Source organism: Morchella sextelata (assembly GCF_020137385.1).
Source record: "Morchella sextelata strain SCLS chromosome Unknown scls_4, whole genome shotgun sequence".
NCBI lineage: Eukaryota > Fungi > Ascomycota > Pezizomycetes > Pezizales > Morchellaceae > Morchella > Morchella sextelata.
Window position 1 is genome coordinate 395,217 of NW_025408619.1, and position 20,774 is coordinate 415,990.

At 45.7% G+C, this 20,774-nt stretch overlaps 9 protein-coding genes across 9 annotated transcripts; 4 read left to right on the forward strand and 5 right to left on the reverse strand.

The window, feature by feature from the left end:
- Window positions 1-1,380: 1,380 nt before the first annotated feature.
- H6S33_010025 (uncharacterized protein) lies at window positions 1,381-2,233 on the forward strand (the record flags this gene model as incomplete). The annotated part of the gene is made up of 4 exons (XM_044841943.1): window positions 1,381-1,527; window positions 1,587-1,720; window positions 1,787-2,080; window positions 2,143-2,233. 4 exons carry the CDS (start codon window positions 1,381-1,383, stop codon window positions 2,231-2,233), a joined length of 666 nt encoding a protein of 221 aa, XP_044697168.1.
- Window positions 2,234-3,387: 1,154 nt separating this feature from the next.
- Window positions 3,388-4,745, reverse strand: H6S33_010026 (uncharacterized protein; the record flags this gene model as incomplete). The annotated part of the gene is made up of 6 exons (XM_044841944.1): window positions 3,388-3,533; window positions 3,603-3,879; window positions 3,930-4,358; window positions 4,423-4,453; window positions 4,520-4,561; window positions 4,627-4,745. 6 exons carry the CDS (start codon window positions 4,743-4,745, stop codon window positions 3,388-3,390), a joined length of 1,044 nt encoding a protein of 347 aa, XP_044697169.1.
- Window positions 4,746-7,570: 2,825 nt separating this feature from the next.
- Window positions 7,571-8,807, reverse strand: H6S33_010027 (uncharacterized protein; the record flags this gene model as incomplete). Its single annotated transcript, XM_044841945.1, has 2 exons — window positions 7,571-8,373; window positions 8,423-8,807. The coding sequence occupies 2 exons, from the start codon at window positions 8,805-8,807 to the stop codon at window positions 7,571-7,573; spliced, it is 1,188 nt and encodes a 395-aa protein (XP_044697170.1).
- A 577-nt stretch (window positions 8,808-9,384) lies between these two features.
- H6S33_010028 (uncharacterized protein) lies at window positions 9,385-9,725 on the reverse strand (the record flags this gene model as incomplete). Its single annotated transcript, XM_044841946.1, has 3 exons — window positions 9,385-9,397; window positions 9,457-9,571; window positions 9,641-9,725. 3 exons carry the CDS (start codon window positions 9,723-9,725, stop codon window positions 9,385-9,387), a joined length of 213 nt encoding a protein of 70 aa, XP_044697171.1.
- Window positions 9,726-10,150: 425 nt separating this feature from the next.
- On the forward strand, window positions 10,151-11,758 carry H6S33_010029 (uncharacterized protein; the record flags this gene model as incomplete). Its single annotated transcript, XM_044841370.1, has 6 exons — window positions 10,151-10,265; window positions 10,489-10,608; window positions 10,663-10,766; window positions 10,818-11,389; window positions 11,447-11,634; window positions 11,688-11,758. The coding sequence occupies 6 exons, from the start codon at window positions 10,151-10,153 to the stop codon at window positions 11,756-11,758; spliced, it is 1,170 nt and encodes a 389-aa protein (XP_044697172.1).
- Window positions 11,759-11,922: 164 nt separating this feature from the next.
- H6S33_010030 (uncharacterized protein) lies at window positions 11,923-13,341 on the reverse strand (the record flags this gene model as incomplete). Its single annotated transcript, XM_044841371.1, has 3 exons — window positions 11,923-12,247; window positions 12,308-12,534; window positions 12,592-13,341. 3 exons carry the CDS (start codon window positions 13,339-13,341, stop codon window positions 11,923-11,925), a joined length of 1,302 nt encoding a protein of 433 aa, XP_044697173.1.
- Window positions 13,342-14,120: 779 nt separating this feature from the next.
- On the forward strand, window positions 14,121-15,850 carry H6S33_010031 (uncharacterized protein; the record flags this gene model as incomplete). The annotated part of the gene is made up of 3 exons (XM_044841372.1): window positions 14,121-14,127; window positions 14,204-14,565; window positions 14,627-15,850. 3 exons carry the CDS (start codon window positions 14,121-14,123, stop codon window positions 15,848-15,850), a joined length of 1,593 nt encoding a protein of 530 aa, XP_044697174.1.
- Window positions 15,851-16,689: 839 nt separating this feature from the next.
- H6S33_010032 (uncharacterized protein) lies at window positions 16,690-17,307 on the reverse strand (the record flags this gene model as incomplete). The annotated part of the gene is made up of 1 exon (XM_044841373.1): window positions 16,690-17,307. One exon carries the CDS (start codon window positions 17,305-17,307, stop codon window positions 16,690-16,692), a length of 618 nt encoding a protein of 205 aa, XP_044697175.1.
- Window positions 17,308-17,601: 294 nt separating this feature from the next.
- On the forward strand, window positions 17,602-19,324 carry H6S33_010033 (uncharacterized protein; the record flags this gene model as incomplete). Its single annotated transcript, XM_044841374.1, has 6 exons — window positions 17,602-17,794; window positions 17,856-17,929; window positions 17,998-18,176; window positions 18,240-18,385; window positions 18,451-18,506; window positions 18,566-19,324. The coding sequence occupies 6 exons, from the start codon at window positions 17,602-17,604 to the stop codon at window positions 19,322-19,324; spliced, it is 1,407 nt and encodes a 468-aa protein (XP_044697176.1).
- Window positions 19,325-20,774: the final 1,450 nt, after the last annotated feature.

The following is a 20,774-nucleotide window of genomic DNA, read 5'->3' on the forward strand; positions in this document are numbered from 1 at the left end:
TATACCACTATAAGCCCGTTTATGTAATTACTTTTATACCCCTCTTGTATATATTCTTTTTGGGGTGATGAAATTTGAGAGCTTTGAGACTGGAGCAATAGCGGAAGTTTAGGAATCAGAATAGAGTACGAGCTCTTAAGAGGGGGCATTTTCACGTCATACTTAGGAATTCAGCAAAAGGTCGTGAGAACAGTTATAAATTATATTTCTATATGATATGTACTTACCTTTCAAGAACCCTAAACACGATGTATATGTACGATCTAAGCTTGAAGGTCGAAAATAGTCCTAATTGTCATAGAAGCAATATGCTTATATCTCGACGTCATCACTAGAATCAATTGGTCAGTACAGGATATTATGGCCAGTCGATCATACATGTGTACTGTAATAACCGGTACATACTGGGCCGATGTACATACACTATAAGAACTACAATGCTAGAAACGTCTAGGATCTAATCTCTTGGATAGGCGAGAATTGTTGAAGCCTAGAGATTTTCTAAAAATAAAAAGAAATATAAAAATCTTACCAGATAAATTAAATACATGCGCCATATAAAAAGAACCATTGCGAGAAAACTACATGGCGTATGTACCTACATATATATAAGTATCCATCCGGTAAAACCGTCTACACAGTCAAACCCTTATTCCTGAGAACCACACAACCAACAAACTACAAATCTTCCTAGTTAAGAGAACACTTACGAGAGCCCAGGATTAATTTTTCAGCCATTTATATCAATTAGAGGCTGTAGAGTACGGTAGCGAACTGGTGAGGCCTTGTTGCGCTGCGCATGCCACACGGGTCCCATTTATATACTAGATCGAGGCCACAGAATCTACAACCTAGATAATGATTACAAAATCCGCTATTAATATAATAGAAAGACACCATTCGTCCCATCTCTAATGATTCGAAAACTATAAATATATATATACGGACATCATTCTCTCCCATGGCAATCGCTACTTCTGGTATGTATACCGGATTAGAGATCATTGGAGTCTTGGTACGTAAACTTATTTGTCGGAAACTACATTATATAGTAGTAGACGCATCTAGCCCTAGATTATAGTAGCAACGGGACCTCTTCGAGCTTCGCACTTAATATGTTTCATGGTAATTGGCGAGTGACAACACATGATGTTTTAACTGCCTGTTACCTGATTTGGTAGCAATTTCGAGTGATATTTGATGATGTCGTGGTCGCGATCGGGACTCGGTTATCGGATCATCGGATATAAGTATCATAAGCTATATGTAATTACTCAGCCAACAACCCTCAAAAATGACGTCTTTCCCGGCCCCACCAACAAGATTCAGAAACCATCACCATCTCAGTCAAACAATTCGAGGAAAACAATAATTCTAAAAATGTCTTTCGCACGCCTTGCCCTTCGCCCTGCCGCCTTTGCTAGCCGCGGATTTGCTACTTCTGCAGTTGCTGCTAAGCATACGCTTCCTGACCTGCCGTATGACTATGCTGCCCTTGAGCCCGCAATTTCGGGAAAGATCATGGAGGTCTGTAGTTCTACCTTGAATTGTGCAAATTGAATAAACCACTGATGTGAATATAATAGCTTCACCATTCCAAGCACCACCAAACATATGTCAACTCCCTTAACGAGGCCGAGGAGAAATATGCCACCGCAGTTAATTCCAAGGACGTCAAGGCCCAAATTGCTCTCCATCCTGCATTGAGGTTCCACGGAGGGTATAAATGCTCCTAGCCATCGAAAATTCAGTAGAGGACTCTCTCTAACCCTAATATCTGATCAAGTGGGCACATTAACCACTCCCTCTTCTGGGAAAACCTCGCGCCTAAGTCTGCCGGCGGTGGAGCACCCCCTACTGGTGCCCTTGCTGAGTCTATCAACCAGACATGGGGAAGTTACGAAGAGTTTAAAAAGGTGGTAAATGCTTCACTTGCTGGTATCCAAGGAAGTGGATGGAGTTGGTTGGTCAAGGACAAGGAGACCAAGCAACTGCAAATCGTTACCATGCCCAACCAGGATCCGATCGTTGGGAAATATGCGCCATTGTTGGGTATTGATGCATGGGAGCATGCATACTAGTGAGTTCCTCCTGAAACCGCGGTGAGATCAAAAGGAGGTATCAAAGCTGACAAAACAATAGCCTCCAATACCAGAACCGTAAGGCTGAGTACTTTAGTGCAATCTGGGACGTTATCAACTGGAAGGCTGCCGAGCAGAGGTTCAAGGCATAAACCAAATGGATAAATTCCATAAATGGTTATTAGCTTGAAAAATCGTTACTGTATATATGTGAGGTATTGGTTGATAGGGCAGCGTAGCGTGGGCTTGAATTCGAATTGATCGTCAGAAGTCACAATCGATGCATGTAGCTTAATGCGATTTACATTCCAATATGAACAAGCCATTGTGACATTGGCCTACTGAAAATCGACCTTTATTCTTTTTCAACAGGATTTCTTCGAACATTTACAGAGTCTCAATACTGTACATACGTAGGTGCTTACATGATACACGTTTGTATGTAATAATTCGGGCAAAGAAAAAAAAAAAAAAACATGCGTTTTATCAGGGCGCAGAAATAAGTGTATCACGTCCTATTCAAACCATAGGGACTCGGTATTTAAACCTCCGGGTAAAAGGATACCTGCATCACCATTCGTGGTACCTACATGTACCATGCATCTCACATATATATGTCCCGTCCCAGTCGCAAACACTAATTATTGGCCAATGGGCCATAATTGGTGAACGAGCTCTTACTTTTCGCTTATAGGGGATTTTACTATATGATTCTCATCCTTTTCGGCGGAAAGTTGTTGGCCCTAGTTACATGTAATTAGCTATTTATTAAAGAAATATTTATTTGCATTACTTTTGTAGACCTAGGATGGTAGTATATCGGGGGCAATGGTACATACATGTAGGTATGGTAGAATGTGTTCTTTGAGTTTCTCAGTTGTTAGGCGATGGCTTTTGGAAGTTTACATATGTAGACAATATTAACAATCACCGCTATATATTAGTCAACTTTGGTCAAATTCTGGCAGGCATTGGCCAGCCGGACAGAAGATCAGTGACTGTTTGTCAAATCTCAGGAAGCATTGGTCAATAGGCAATATTTGTCGACAGGATGGCCAGTTAGGCAATGGGCCGGCCTGTTGGCCAATGTGATATACTCGTGACTGGGACGGAACATATACATGTACTTAATGTGGGGATGTTCCACCAAACGCTTTTCGGATTAACAAGTACGAACCAAATCCAAACTACAATTTGTTCTGAAAGAAAAACCAAGACTCCTATTTCCTACAATAATACAAATGCCATAATATGTAAACAGAAAAATGAGCTGCATAGTACAGTGCTCCCCAGAAGACTGTATTATTTACTTAGAATCGAGTTTATCGAGGATCTCTTTTGCTTTCATAACCTCATTGTATGAGCCCATGAAGATTCCCGACCTATCATGAATGTGCTCAGGTACAAGGTCAAGCATCCTCTGGCGGTCACTGGTAATTGCCAATCCGCCAGCTAAATAATCGCGATTAGCTACTAATTATAAAAGCCCTCAGGGAACTGAATGTTTAAAAAGGAACTTACCATTCTCCATGACCATTGCCATAGGCGCACACTCATAAAGAATTCTGAGCTTCCCCTTGGGGCTCTTCTTGTCCGCAGGGTAGGCAAAGATTCCGCCATAGCACAATGTTCGGTATGCATCCGCGACCATAGATCCGATATAACGTGCGGAGTAAGGCTTTGCGCCTGCCTCAGCAGGGTACTTGATGCTCTCGAAGTATGCCTTGCAACCTTCAGTCCAGTATAGAGAGTTTCCTTCGTTGACAGAGTAGATTGAGCGTGATTTTGGCATTTTCATCTTTAAGATGTTAGTAGAGGATATTCCAAGGAAAGCACGTGGGAACTAACGTCGGGATGGGTGAGAATGAATTCTCCAAGAGCGTTGTCGAGTGTGAAACCATTGACATTTCCTCCCTTCATGGTAAGCACCAAGTTGGCTGAAGCACCGTACATGGTGAATCCAGAAGCCACCAATTCAGTTCCGGGAAGTAGAACATCTTCCGCTTTCCCAGTCGCACCGTCGTCAAGTTTAAAGATTCCGAAAATTGTTCCAACTGACACGCCAGCGTCCAAGTTGGAAGAGCCGTCGATAGGATCACAAACAACAGCGTACTTGCTGTTACCGGGGAATATTATAGCTTTATCTTCTTCTTCCGATACAAGAACCTTTACTTTACCGCAACCACGCATGGCATTGATGAAGATGTCGTTACCGATGACGTCAAGCTTCTTTTGGTCGTCTCCAGTAGAGTTGGCAGAGCCAGCAAGTCCGATGAGCTATGAAGAATATAAGCTCTCTTGTCTTTTTCCACCTATAGAACCGAACACTTTATATACTTACGTTAATCAAAGTCGCACGGCGGATATAATAGCTATGCGATTAAGCTTAGGTTAGCTCTCGAGGAACTTCTATAAATCTTTAATGAGGTTTAACGTACGCAATACTCTTGAATGAGAATTGTAGAGCGTGGCATAGTAGTCTGTTCCCACGATATTATGAGCTTTCTATAGACAGTATGATATTTTAAATAGTGGTAAAGCGCACGTAAAGTCACCGGTAGCATATGAACCAAGATCATGCTGGGCCTCAGTAAGGTAACGGGTCAAGGTGATGATGTCGGTTTTGATTTCTGCGTCCGCATTTGATTTGCCGTTTGACGCCATTGTGAATTGAGTTCTGGATTTATGGACGGGATACGAATAGAGTGAGAATATCAGAATCAGTAGGGCAAATAACGTTCAAAGCGATGGGCCAGAAGAGATGATGAGATGAGCTGCTGTATAAAGAGAGTTTGAAATCCTGCGAGCTATTTAAATAAGCTCGGGACTAGGGAAGCACACAAGGAACAGCCATTCCTCGTCCCGAATTGCTGCGATTACCGAGCTCTACCCAGCTCTACCCAGCTCTGCACACGATGCGAACAAGGCCCGTGCTACATAAAAGTTGGGTACACGATGCCCTTCTATTCTTTTCCTCGACTTTTCCGTCGTTAGCCGCCGTTCTTATCTTTTCTTTTTCTTGAATTGTTCCGTCTTTGATATGCATCAGTTATTGAGTATGTAGAGTGGACGCAGGATCCATCCCAGCCAGCTAGAATCTAAAGGTGACCCGCAAAGTTTGATCACGGGTACAGCCCCTCTGCTCCCACGCACAGAAGACAACTACTGCATATAACTGACCCCCGCCTATCCCAGAATCTGTCAATTAAGCAATCCCTTCTTCCCCCGGACCTCCGATCCATCGCGAGATTTCGGCAAGGTAAGAATCCAGACATCAACCGGTGCCTTCCGAGATTTTCCGCCACCGGAAATGTTCATGGCCGAGGTTGAAGATCAATTGTTTGGTTCGATACAGCGTTTAAAGGTCTGAGGTATTGCGCAAGGGATCATCGGACATAGTCTTAGCCTTATTTAGCCGGGCAATCATTGGTAGATCTCCACGTGATCGATATTTAAGTAAGCATTACCGGCACATACATGTATGTAGGGCTGAGGGCGAAGGGTCGGGGACCAGGTTAAGGGTTAAGTCGATTTACCAGTCCCATGCCTTAAAGTTGCCAAGGCGGTGAAAAAAATTACTTGAGCTACAAATAGAAATTTTCCATGCGCTCCACACTTTTTAACCTTTTTCAACCTCATCACCATCATAAGCATCACAAAAGTCGTCAATACACAATGCAGCAGGTAAGCAATTGTCCCCCACTCTTTATGAATGTCTTCCCAAATCCCCACAATCGTTCGACCAATGGTTTCTTTGGTGATGATTTGTACAACCGCATAACTAGAGTCTTTGACTTCTTCCCAACGGGTTGAGGCGTGAAACTACTTTGCACGTCAGGCTGATATCGAAACCTCCATCATCACTTTGTCCCTCACACTGCAAGAGACTCTATTGGTTCTTTGCTAACTGAAATAGATGAGTGTACATAGGAACACAATGCTAACCTCGATCAACAAGAAAGCAGCAAAAACTCTATGGTAAGCCCCACTCCTCCCTTATGCCTCACTACCCTTCACACTTGCCCTGTTCCAGTCCCAGATCGCAGAGATGAACAATTTGACAACTATATACGCTGGAAATTACCGTCCAAGTGCTTCGGCGCGTTGCGGAAATAAAATGGCTATTTCTGAGCTTTCAATTCCCTACACTCTTTAATATACGTCGAACAATTTTTTTTTTTCCTTATACTAACTTTTATCTATTTCAGGTGAACCATGGATGCATCAACGAATGTAAGAACACTTCTTCTTCCTTTGTGAACATCGTGCGTGCGGGCCATCTTGAAGGATGATTTGCAAGAGCACTGGTCTCTGAAATCTAATGATCGAGACGCAACTTCGGCATGGGCCTCAGAAACCCTGCCACCCTGACATCTTGCCCGCACTTGTTGTCATTTCTGCTACGTTATCGTAGGGGATGGTTCATTACTGACATTTATGTTTTTAATTAGTAATGAGAATATATTTTCCGCACATAGACTCAATAACCAAAAGGTAAACCATCTCTTGTTCCTGTGCTTTCTACCCCTCCAATGATGATATCCACTTTAGATGACGAGTCATATCTGGCATTTTGCCAATGACGAGAAAAACTTTTAATACCATTCATGCAATATCTGAGCTTTCAGCTTTACCCTCTTAAATATAAGCAACGCATCAAATTGACAATTTGCTAACTAGTTTTTTTCTTTCTAAGATACAGGGGAAAAAGGAGAATTTTATCTATTTATGACTAACACCAGGCTTACAGCTGTACCATCAACTGTAAGATTCCTATTTGTTTTTAACTTTGCCCTACCCTATTCTGTATGATGATATTTCCTTTACAAAAGACAAGCATATGTCCGAGCTGGAGTAGCATCCTTGCAAAAGACGAAAACTTGGAACGTCTGACTTTTGCCCGCTTATTCTCCCCATTAATCGTTTTTGTTCCTTTTTACAAAGACTAACATATTCTAGAAAATAATACTTTAGGACTCTTTAACACCCACTACTCAATATCCACCCTCAAAGGTTAGTCAATTCCCCTTTCCTTCCTTTTATCCTCCTCCAAAGAAGCATCTTATATGATGATACCCCTTCTACAATCTCACGACGGTCTTCATAAGCCCCCGCCATACGTGGGGTATTGATGAATCTGCCCTTTGACCGGGGCCGTAGCCTGATATTATGTTTCTTTTTTGTTTTTTTCAAACAACACGTCTCTTCACGATTCGATGATGAAACACCATTCTAACTTGGGCTTCTTTACAGATAATAAACTCAATGTGACGTTTCTTTGGGCCAGGTTGGTATAGACCAATCTAGATTATTTAATTATCTACAAATCATAGTAATAATAATAAGAATAATAATACTAAAACACTTGTCCGTGATCTTAAGAACTTTGTGCCTCAAACTCGCGTGTGATATGTGATTCAAATGGCCAACAGTAATAAAACAAGCATCTTAACAGGAGATTAATTATAGTAAACGTAGCGATACGCTAATTAAGGTTTGTTTCTCTTTGAACGCCTCTCTCCTGTGCTGTTTTCTGCTTTCCCATTCTCCCCACTCCTCTTCTTTCCTCCTCTGCTTTCGAGCTTTTTCTTAGCAGCTTGGAATTCCTCCTCTGTTGGTTCCGCGGCATCTCCGTCTAGATCCTCGTCGACAGCTTTTCTGCCCCTACCTGTCTTCCTGCCTTTCTTCTCTTTCTTGACCTCACTTCCATCAACACCATACTTAGCTTCCAAACTAGCTAGAAAGCCTGCCTGTCGATCCGCCTGCCGGTTCTTGATCAGGTTCTCGAGGGCGGATGTGTCGTCCTCCTTCTTTGCTTTCGTCTTCTTCTCAACTCGCGTATTAGGCCTACCCGCCGGCTCAGCCTTTTTCGCAGTTCTCCCCTTTCCTTTACCGCTTGTACTTTCTGCAGTCTCTTCATCCTCGTCTTCCTCGTCCTGGGCTTCATGCATTTCCACGTCTCCCACTGCCTCTGCAGCTTCCTGCTCTTCCTTACGTTTCTTTTTCTCTCCAAATAACACGTCCCATACGCCCAACTCCTTTGCGTACTCCTCTGCTTCTTTCTTCTCACTCTCGGCCAAGTCCCGTCGTGCCTTCTTAGATTTCGCAGACTCCTTGGTAAATGCTCTGTAGGATTCTACTTCGCCGGCATCGATAGCTTGCTGGATCATTATCCTGAAACGATCCTCATCATCGAGAACGCTGGAAACCATGACGCGCTGAAATATCTCATCGAGGGAACCTTTAGTATCTGTATACGCCTGTAGAACTGCTGAACGCTCCCCGTCCGATCCTATATTTTGTAAGAATTGGTATCAATGATTCGCATAGGAGTAACAAACCTTGGTACTCCTTCTTAAACTTCTCTACAGCCTCTGGACTCACGAGATCCTTTACCTGAGCTCGAAAGAAATCCTTCCAGTCAAAACCCTCTTCAAAGACATCCTCACTTGTGCTTCCTGTAGCATCATAGCGTGCACGCCGGTCCTCGTTGTTTAAAATGGCGTATGCGAAGGCTATCTCTTGGAACTTGACATGCGCAGCTTCACGCTCTGCGGGTGGCACTTTGTCGGGATGTGTTTGAAGCGCGAGACGGCGGTATGCAGCTCGTATTTCATTTACGGTAGAGGTGGGTGGGATGCAGAGGACTGTGTAAGGGTTTATAGAGGAAGGCGGCAAAGGGAAGCTGCCTGAATCTGCGGTGGAATTATCTTCGGAGTCTGACATTGTTGATTTCTCTATTTCTAGAAAGACAGGTGGTGGATTTTTGGTTGTGGAGGAGTTGGGAGCACTTCAGAGTAGGAGGATCCACGGTAAATTCCCAGGGTGAGACGCGTTCTGGAAATGGAAACGCGCCGATTTGAGTTAGCGAAATCGTGGCTTGGAAGGGACGTGATTCGGGTAAGTGTGGGGTCCCAAGCGAGGTAGGTGTCGGGTCTTGGGTCTGGATGTTCTGCATTTTACGTCTGAGAGCTCGAGCCACGCACATGTATTTACTATCATTTCTATTTCTCTCATTTGAAGATCTCACGAGTTAAGGTCACTGAACACCAAAACTACACTTAAGTTCTATATCGTGGCTGTGGAATCTAATCCAATGCTTTTTGAACAAAGAAAAAAAAGAATGAAAGAATAAAACCGCGCCTAAGTATCGTACAGTAATAGTTGTTAAAATCGCCACTCATCGATAATAAAATCCCCTGCCTTGGTTTTCCTTGTCCACCAAATACCGCTAAACTCCAGACCCAGTCGTACCGTTACTATCTCGTAACACCCGGTTTGAGAAAATGATTAAATTGTTTATTCAAGCAGCGCCGCTGCAAGAATTGTTAGCATTTCTGTTATACACTCGCGCAATTTAGAAAGGAATACATACACCAAGATATTGTTGACGGGAATGTGAATAAGCTTAACAATGAAGCCAATGGCGCCCATGACAACGAAACCGATACCAACGGCCTGTGAGATCTTGATGAACTCTCTCTTATCCGCTATAGTAAGTAATAGATGTTAGCGCACTGGAGTTGAGAAACTGCGATAGAACAATGAAGGCGGCATACGCTTAGTGCATCTGTTGATGAATAGGGTTCCATCTTTAAGGAACTCTCTGGGGATCTCGGCGAATTGTGCAAATTGGTCAGACATTATGGATGTATTTGAAAGAACGGCTTTGAAGGAATGGTTGGTATCAAGTGGTGGTAGTGGTCGCAGTATGCTGTTGGAAGAAGGATCGAGGCGGAAATCGGGCTACCTAAATGCTCTGGAGGTCAGGGGAGAGGCGAGGTGTTCTTTTGTGTTGCAATGTGATCAGTGCTGCCCTGAGACAGGGCAACTTCCATCATAAGGTCCCTGATGACAAACCGATTGTTGAACACAGATCACGTGTGATTCAATGTCCTACTAACTGCTCCAACACCAGTAACTCCGCCATCCATCATCCATCATCATCATCGTGAACCACCTCCCCATCAGCATTATCCATCTATTCAGCTAGCCTACGGTCATCAAAGATCTAATAAAATACTGTCATTGTCAATTTTCACTCATACAGCATCGTTTGGGCAAGCAACATGGCCCTTAACAGCTTCTTCCACAATAAGATCGAGTCGTTGGAGCTGGAGATCATCGAACGGAACTCTAAACTAAGAAGATTGGAGGCCCAGCGCAATGATTACAACTCAAGAGGTTGGTAGATCTTTTATGTATACATTCCTATTTATCACATCTACAGGATGAGACACAAGCTGGCACCAGTCTTAGAGACTTGTACTCTTTTAATGCGGAATAGCTACATGGCGGGGTCTTCGCGGGCCCTTGCCTTCTCTGATATTTGATATTACCTTTTGTCGCAACTTTGCTGTCCATAATCTATCCTTGATGTCTACGGATGCTGATAATATTTCTCTAGTTCGCCTTCTTAGAGAGGAGCTTGGATTACTCCAACAACCGGGTTCATACGTCGGAGAGGTCGTGAAGGTAATGGGTAGTAAAAGGGTTTTGGTTAAGGTTCACCCAGAAGGGAAATATGGTATGGTCTGATCAAGCTATAATGTTGGGAGGGGCCATCTGATTTTAGTGGTAGTTGTCGACGTTGCGGAAAGTGTCGATATCTCGAAACTCACCCCCGGCAAGCGTGTCACTCTCCTTTCAGATTCATATAGACTAGAAAGGATGCTGCCAAGCTCTGTGCGTCTTTCCCTACTTCTTATTAATTGAAGCTCAAGCTAATATCTTCAGGTTGACCCCCTTGTCTCTCTCATGATGGTCGAAAAGGTCCCCGACAGCACATACGACATGATTGGTGGTCTTGATCAACAGATCAAGGAGATTAAGGAGGTCATCGAACTTGGATTAAAACATCCCGAATTGTTCGAATCTCTCGGTATTGCGCAACCAAAGGGTGTCCTCCTTTACGGCCCGCCCGGTACCGGCAAGACCCTTCTTGCTCGTGCGGTTGCCCATCACACAGATTGTCGATTTATCCGTGTGTCTGGTTCTGAGTTGGTGCAAAAGTATATCGGTGAGGGATCTCGCATGGTTAGAGAGTTATTCGTAATGGCGAGAGAGCATGCACCCAGTATTATTTTTATGGACGAAATCGATAGTATTGGTAGCAGTCGTGTTGAAGGAAACTCTGGAGGAGATTCTGAAGTTCAGAGGACTATGTTGGAGCTGTTGAATCAGTTGGACGGCTTTGAGCCCACAAAGAACATTAAGGTTATCATGGCGACAAACAGATTGGATATCTTGGACCCTGCACTGTTACGGCCTGGGCGAATTGATAGGAAGATTGAGTTCCCTCCTCCAACGTATGTCTCACGCGATCTCACCTACTCTCTGATCAATTATTGACATCCTTATCTTAGTGTCGAGGCCCGTGCCGATATTCTTAGGATTCACTCCAGGTCTATGAACTTGACTAGAGGAATCGATCTTAAAAAGATTGCAGAGAAGATGAATGGTTGCTCTGGCGCTGAGCTGAAGGGTGTGTGTACTGAGGCGGGAATGTATGCCCTCCGAGAACGGCGAATTCACGTAACGCAGGAAGATTTTGGTATGCGATCCCCCTCCTCAGTATTATTTCACCTGTTAACAACCTTTATTCAGATCTTGCAACGGCCAAGGTTCTTAACAAGCACGATGACAAGGAAATGTCATTGTCCAAGCTGTGGAAGTAGGAGGTTTACCATTCTGTATTCTATATTCACTTCTTTTTTTGAGGGCAGGCCAAAACATTGTCTAGATTACCGCTTTGATTGCCGTGATACATACCCGGTCTACACTGTACACTTTCGTACTTATACAAGCCCAGTTTTCATTTTCATGTCTAAGCGATCATTTCTCAAATTTGAACGCCTTCCAGGCCAGAAGCGACCAAGATAGCCCGTCTCAGGTCACTCAGTCCCACTTTTTTCTCTCCCTTCTTCGCAGGGTCTCCAGCTGTAGCCAGAATCTCCCCAAGGCCAGCATTGGCACCGGGGATTCCATTTTCCATGAGATCACGTACCTCCTTGAATAGCTTTTCTAAATCCTTTGGCTTGACCCTGTCGATTTTCGATAACACAATCTGGTATGAGATACCCTCCTGCCCAAACTGTTCTAGAAGCTGCAAATCGTTCTTTTTAAGTCCATGCTTCGCATCAATCAGCAAGAAAGCACGTCGGAACCTATATATGCTAATATCAGTACGCCACCTCCAAATATGTCAATAAACCAAGCCCACATACTGTTTTCGTGACTTTAAGTACTTCATAATCTGCACTCCCCATTCCTCTCTAGAGGCATGCCCATACCCCGGCATATCTAACAACACCAGCTTCCCGTCCGCGATACCAAATGCATTCATGAGCCTCGTTCGCCCAGGCTTAGACGATGTATATGCCAGGTTCTTGTTATTTAGCAACGCATTCAGCAGCGAAGACTTTCCTACGTTCGAGCGGCCGAGAAACGCAACCTGTCTATAGTATTAGCAGAGCATTGAGGTAGAACAAAGAAAAGGGAGACCTCACACCTCAGGCACGTCCCCAAAATCAATCTTCTTGAACTTAGCCTCAGACCACAGATGCTTGGGCGGGTATTTGAGGAAGAAGCGGTCGGCGTCAATGAGCTCGTCGGGGGTAGGAGCGAGCGTCTCCCAGCGGTAGGAGTATGGGGTGAAGCTCTCGGGGATGAGGTCGGAGAGGTGCAGGCGGGGTTCTCTGACGCGCGGTTCCTTGGGAGGTTTTGGAGCACGCTCTGTGGGCTCAATCTCTGCATATGATTCGGCCTTTGACGTGCGCGAGTGGTGGGCGTAGTCGCCTGAATCTTCTTCATATGCCCTGCTCTTTGAAGAGCGCTGACGGGAGCTGTAGGCGCTGACCTCGTCGTTTTCTTCATGGCTCTGATATCGGGGCTGTGACTGGGGTCGAGCCCTTGAGGCGTGCTGACGGGGCGAGTAGGAGGTTATCTCCTCCTCTTCGTATTCTCTAGAGCGCTGTCTCGGAGTGTAGCTACTGGTTTCCTCCTCCGCATCGTAATCTCTGTTTCGGTATTGCGATTGCTGTAGTTGCTGACGACTGGCCGGTATACGGCTCTCCTGCAGTGCGCTACGAGTTGGCGAACTGAGCTTACTAGGCGGCTTGTAGCGGGTGAGTGATTCTGCTTCTACGCCTTCAGGCACATGGGGGTGCGGTTGGTAGTGCGCGGGTGAGGCTTGTGGGGGTGCGCGAAGGGAAGACCGTATATTTGGGCGGATACGAAGGTGACGGACGAAGATCTTCATGGCTGTCAGTTCTTTGGAAATGCGCTCTGTGGTGGTGGAAATGGTTGTCGCAGGTACGGGATTGACGCACAATGACGGAAGTGAAGAATTAAGCTGTGGGTTAGGGGTGGATTGGTATTCGTCATGGATAATCACTCGGCCAAGCGAGTGAGGAAACGTCAGGACATAAGAATCCAAAACCAACCGAGAGCGAAGGTGCAGTATTCCGGCCCCATTTTGGCTGGTCGCTTCACTTTGTTTATCGCAACTGTCCCCGGTAATCATAACCTACTTACAGCACTACATGTAGTTTCGTTGTCTCTGATATCATCCCATACTGGCAGCCGTACTCAACAGATGACACTCACCCAAGAGCGACTATAACGGTCATTTCTCACGCTTTATAAAGTCGAGGGGGTAGAGTGGAAGGAATATTATTGATGTCGTTATAGTGCACTCACCCTACAGAGTTACTATAGAGTAAGGGTCTACTCTATATATATACCCTTATTTAAGCCTGCTCGTCAAATGGAGTTTCCGACGCTGTAAACGGTTACAGTATGTCGAGATCGTTGAGAGGGCCTGGTCAATATCGACCCCAGAAGAGGCTCTGTTTGCTCCCCTCCATGTTTGGCGGGGTCGGTCCTGCCTCTCTCATCTTGTTACCCGGCCTCACTGCGACCGCCCCACGAAATTTTCCTCTGGTCGCAAAAAAATAAAATAAGGCAAGGAAAAAAAGCTTCCTTTCTCTCACTTACAACACAACCACAAAACCCCATTTCAAACAGCAAACCTTCAAAATGCCAAGTGAGTTTGCCATTATACAAATAGCTTATATGTCAATTTGTTAGAATTTGAATTGACATACATTGTCCCTCTGCAGAGAAGAAGTCAAAGCGTGTTCCCGTCCGCCTACGACACAAGATCGAGAAGCGCAGTGCTGAGAAGCAGCGCAAGGAGCGTAAAGATGCAAAAAAGCACCCTGAACTCCACAGGGGAAAGAAGACGGAGAAATTGAACATCCCGAACAGTTTTCCCTACAAGGATCGACTACTTGCGGAGATTGAGGATGGCCGAAGAGCGAAAGAGGAGGAACAGCTCAAGAGAAGGGAGGCTGCAAAATTGAGGAAGAAGGCTGCTGCGGAGAACGGTGAAGATGTGATGGTGGATGCTGACGAGGTTGACGAAGAAGAGGAAGATATGTCCGAGGAAGAGGAGGACAGCGATGAGGACATGGACGAAGGAGTGGGTTTTCTCTAGCCGACCCTAACCAATGCTTAGACAGTTACTAACTGTCTTTCCTTAGAATGGAACTTCAGCAATGGCAGCTCTTCTTGCCTCCGCCCGCGCCCGCGCCGCTGAGTACGAAGCCGAGCATGGTGTCTCCAGCGGCGAGTCAGACACAGAGGAAAACGAAGACGAAACAAACATCACAAAAGATACCTCCCGCAAGGCTTTTGACAAGATGTTTAAGCAAGTCGTTGATGCCGCCGACGTTGTCCTCTACGTCCTTGATGCCCGTGACCCCGAAGGGACTCGTTCCCGCGAGGTAGAGCGTGCCGTTATGGCTGCAGATGGCGGCGAGAAGCGTCTGATCTTAATCCTCAACAAGATCGATTTGATCCCGCCGAGCGTTCTCAAGGGGTGGTTAACTTACCTCCGCCGATACTTCCCGACGCTTCCCCTCCGTGCCAGCAACTCTGCAGCTAACGCTCACACTTTCGACCATAAGGCACTTACTGTCGCCGGCACTTCGGCTGCCTTGTTGAAGGCGCTCAAGACCTTCGCTCACAGCAAGCAGTTGAAGCGCTCAGTATCAGTTGGTGTGATTGGATACCCCAACGTTGGAAAGTCCTCCGTCATCAACGCACTCTGCGGCCGTCTCGGTGGATCTCAAGCATCCTGTCCCACAGGAGCTGAAGCCGGTGTCACCACATCCCTCCGCGAGATCAAGCTCGACAAAAAGCTCAAGCTCATTGACTCCCCTGGTATTGTCTTCCCAGGCAGCACTGAGAGCTCATCGCAGGACGACCAGGCGCGCCTGATCCTCCTAAACGCTATCCCACCCAAGCAGATTGTCGACCCTGTCCCCGCGATCGCTCTGCTGATCCGTCGTCTCTCCACCTCAGACGCTCTATTTGCGAAGCTGCTTGCGCTGTATGACCTCCCTCCGCTTATTAACACAAGCGCCAAAGACGTTGTCAACGATTTCCTTGTACAGGTTGCTCGCAAGCGTGGAAGGCTCGGAAAACGTGGTATTCCTAACATTGATGCTGCCGCAAAGACGGTAATCATGGACTGGCGTGATGGGCGCATCCAGGGCTGGATTGACCCTCCAGCACTGGCGAACACTATAACTGCTGTTGCGGCTGCAGCAGCGCAGGGTGGAGTCAAGCAGGTCTATGAGGAGGTTGGAGAGAGCGACCAGAAGGAGATTGTCAAGGAATGGGCAGCAGAGTTCAAGCTGGAGGGTCTCTGGGGTGATGATGGTGTAGAGGAAGAAGTGCAAGAAGTAGAGATGCAAGATTAGCTTTTTGTTTGAGGACTTTTCTTACTACTTTTCTTCGTGCTGGTCTCTTTTTCCTACCATTTTCTATATTTCTTTTTGTAGTCATGTGTGGCATTTTTTTTGTATGATATAGGACAGGCTGTAATTTGTTCGACGTGGAGTTTTCGGGACATAACAAACGATAACGAATGTCAAAAGTTGTGGGTTTTTTGTTTACTTTGCTTTACTTTGCTGCTTCCGTAATCAGTGCGAGCTATGATCGATGAGTCGAGTAGACGCTGTTTTGTGGAAACCCAGGTGATACTTTTCAATATTGTCAGCTTGTCGTACAGCAAGTGTGTCGAAGAATAATAAAAATGAGAATTATATTTCTTCTATTGGCTGGGTAACTTGAGTTGTTCGTGACAAGCTGAGAAGTTGTCAATTGATATCATGACGGGATAACTCGGGTCGGCTTGCTGAAACGATAGGTGAGTTTGAAGCCACCACTGGAAAGGTGCTTACGCACGGATGAGCCATGTGAGAATTTATTTGATGCAAAGCTTTCAATAGGCGGTACTGCGGTGTTGCTACGTATTACAAGCTAAAGGCCAATGAGGGACTTATAATTATATACAGGGCCCGATTTGGCAGTGTACAAAGAAATAGTTAGCTGCCACAGTTGCCACGGCAGTGGATGCCGTGAGTTTTACTGTGAATATCAAAAATATACATTTCACTTCATTTCACGTCATTTCAATCTTATCATTTTCGTCTTGTTTTACTAGGCCCAAATATATCAATCACGGAATAGCCATTTGAATGTTGAGAATATATGATATATTGCGATTTGATATCGAAATCTAAGCTCTAAGTATCAATCATTTCTCCTCGTCTAGTTGATCCTCTTCTACATCCCTTTCTTCTCTCCTCTTTCTCCACTCCCTGACACCCTCATCAACCACACCCGGTTCCATACCATCTAGCACATGCACCATGCACACTCCGAGTTGACGATCGACCTCCGCATTACGATGTTCATCATCAAAGAACAGCATATCCTCATAGTCAATGCCAGTTTCTTTCATCAATCGCTTGAAATGGGTGATCTTCGAGCCTGGGTAGATCTCCATATAATCAAAGTACCCAATCGCCTTCTCTCCCTCAATCTCAAGGAGCGAGAGCGCTTGCCTCGCTCCCTGCGGGGAATGAGTTCTTGATGCTGCGGCAATTGGTATATTCCTTGCGCGTAGAGCATGTAGAATACGCGGCACAGAATCATAGAAGCCGTAAGGCGTGTCTACACGGTCGAGGACTGTTGTAGGGTTTGAATACCGGAATGGGAGCGTGGGGTGCGTGTCGACCCAGAATGGCCATAGAGTGTAATCCAGATCGAAGGCGAAGAGTTTAGGTAGTGGACCTCCATCCGTAAATGTTTCCGGAAGGACTGCCCCCACGGTGGAGGAGTCTGGAGCAACAGTCTTTGTTCTTCTCGGCATACTCTCCTATATCAGATATCAGTTACGAGGAAGATTATTCGATCATTTGGCGGGGTTACTGGATGGTTACCCGGCTGCGGAGCTCCCTCGAGGTCCAGAATTACCTAATAAAGTATTAGTGGGGGGGGGAGGGTCTGCAGGCGGCTGTCGGGAACTGATACTACATCACCTTAGTAATAATCCCGCCACCACCCCCGGTCTGTTTCAAAGACCTCAACTCACCCCCCCCCCCCGCCGCGTTCTCTAATCGCGCCTGCATCTCCCCTCAACCTCCAATTGAACTTGACCGCCACTATGGCAACTTTTGCTCGCCTGGCTGCGAAGAGACTATGCTTCGCCCGGCCGTCCGCCTTTAAGGCGAACCCGCCGGCGCTGAAGGCATTCGCCATACGCCCATTCTCGAACACAATAATATCGAGGGCGGAGGCGTACACACCCACTACACTTACGGAGTCTGGCCCTGCAGGGGCGGCGCTCGATGCTGCTTGTGGGTTGACTGTGGCGGGCGGATGGATACAATATAGCCGGGCTAACTCTTGGGCAATCAGTTATTACGGACGACGCCAAACACGATCCTACTGCGATCGAGAACAGAAAGATCAGACACTATACCGTCAACTTCGTATGTCGCCACTCAAACGATATACTGCAGAGGAAGATAGGGAAGGCTGACCGAATTGGTTTCGATAGGGACCCCAACATCCGGCTGCTCACGGAGTGTTGAGATTGATTCTGGAATTGAACGGAGAGCAGATCATTCGTGCTGATCCTCACGTCGGACTTCTTCACAGAGGTACGGAGAAGTTGATTGAGTACAAGACGTACTTACAAGCTTTACCATACTTCGATCGTTTAGATTACGTTTCCATGTGAGTTTGTATTCGCCTCCGGCATTATATCTAGGGAATTGCAGAAATTAATTGATTATATAGGATGACCAATGAGCAATGTTTCTCACTGGCTGTGGAAAAGCTACTTAATGTTGAAATTCCGATACGAGCTAAATTCATCCGTACTTTGTTCGGGGAAATCACTCGTATCCTTAACCATCTCATGTCTGTCTTGTCACATGCTATGGGTAAGCCCTTGCATCAATTTTTCAATAATACCGGAAAGAAATATCATGATAACACATGTTCCTAGATGTCGGTGCCCTGACGCCCTTCTTGTGGGGATTCGAGGAGCGTGAGAAGTTGATGGTATGTCACCTATCTACTCTATTTTCCCCACATCGGATAAATTCTCACTTGCCACCCAGGAATTTTACGAACGTGTGTCTGGTGCTCGTCTCCACGCCGCCTATGTCCGCCCCGGCGGTGTCCACCAGGACATCCCCATCGGTCTCCTTGACGATATCTACCAATGGGCCACCCAATTCGGTGACCGCATTGATGAGACTGAAGAGCTGCTTACCGACAACCGGATCTGGGTCGCCCGTACCAAGGGTATCGGTGTCGTCTCCGCTGCTGACGCACTCAACTACTCCTTCACTGGAGTCATGCTCCGTGGTTCCGGTGTTGCCTGGGATGTCCGTAAAGCTGCCCCCTACGATGCCTATGACCAAGTAGATTTCGATGTTCCTGTGGGTATTCACGGAGACTGCTATGACCGTTACCTCTGCCGCATGGAGGAGTTCAGGCAGTCGCTCAGAATCATCCACCAGTGCCTTAACATGATGCCTTCCGGTCCTGTCCGTGTAGAAGACTTTAAGATTTCTCCGCCACCAAGAGCAGCAATGAAGGAGAACATGGAGGCGCTCATCCACCACTTCCTGTTGTACACTAAGGGTTACGCTGTTCCCCCTGGTGAGACCTACAGTGCCATTGAGGCACCGAAGGGTGAGATGGGTGTGTTCGTCGTTTCAGATGGTAGCGAGAGGCCGTATAGATGCAAGATCCGAGCACCAGGTTTCGCGCATTTGGGATCGTTTGATCAGATCTCTAGAGGACATCTGTTGGCTGATGCCGTCGCGATTATTGGAACCATGGATTTGGTGTTTGGTGAGGTAGACAGATAAAGGTGTTTCAGTCAGATGTATAAAGAAGCGAAATATATAGCAGAGCATTGCATCGCATGAGGTTATAACTCATATTGTTTGAATTTTGGGATAGATTATATCCGTGTGTTTCAAGAATTAACCTACTTTTTTTTCTTTCTTTTTTTGAACTTATATATAACCTTTGAGATTTACCCACCATCACCAACCATCACTCGTCACAAGAACCACCAGTAATAATTTTTACTATCCATATTTATGGATTAGAGTTACGTGGAGAAAATACAGTTGATCATCGCGGGCAAATGAGTATACGAAATAACATCCCTCATCATCTGACAGTGTCTAATATCAAGATGAAACGAATATCAATCTTGACAACGATCACGAAAAAAGTAAGACAGCTAAGTATTTTGTTGGTGCCATACCTTCCTTGTGATCTGTGATCATTGTGTTCTTTGATATTTCAAACCAGAGGTTTATGCCGTTTTATTTGGTGGAAGACGAATTAATCTGAAACATAATTTTCTGCATGGCAAATGTTGAATAAATCTTAGACCCTGAGACCCCACCATCGTTATTGGCTTGTGAATTTTCTAGGTTGGATTACTCCAGTCGTTGGAACACCATGGCTTACACTACTCCTAGCCAAGAGGTACGGGTAAAGGGAACGATTGGTACATATATCTCAAGTCGCCGACATTCACTGTGTAAGTGGCCCCCAAGCCAGACTAAAACACATCCTACCACACCGACCTCTCCATCATATCTGCTAGAACCAATTGAACATTTGCCTACACTAGATGCATTCTGGAAAACTAACCATGTAAAGGAAGCTGGGAATACCTGGAATACGGTAACATAGATCAAATGACGTCCAGCAAAGGGAATCGATGCATGCCAAGAAGGCCACCTACAGTTACAGTAGAGTACCCTGAGTAGGGCACATATACGTGTAGCCATAGCTACACCCTTTTCCTCCGAATGTTACAAACAGGTTTCGCGCAGAAGACATTCATCACGCAGATCGACAGGCCCCCAAGGCAATAATAAAATACGTGACTATCCGAGGGCTGAGGAAAGTCAGGTTGATATGTATGTAGGTGCCCCACGCAAGTACTACGTAATGAAAAGAGAAGACATGATTGAGGAGAATATCATGGTCGGCCCGGATTGACCCCTCACCTGGAGAAACGGCCGGTTATCTGCTCCTCTGTCAACGGTTTCCGCAATGTGCATAGCCTGTTGCATGCGCCAGTTATTTTCTAATTCGATCTCGCAGCTGTCAAGAAAACTCGTGGTATCCAAAACGTGGCTGTGTTGTTAGCCAATTAAATTGCGTGATCCACTACACGACCAGGGCAGCACACCCAATTGTATGCACGCCCTCGTTTTGTCCGAGTGATATGTGATATGGCAGTGCTCTGGTTAATAATTAATTACATGCAAAATACGCGTCACAGAGAGTCAC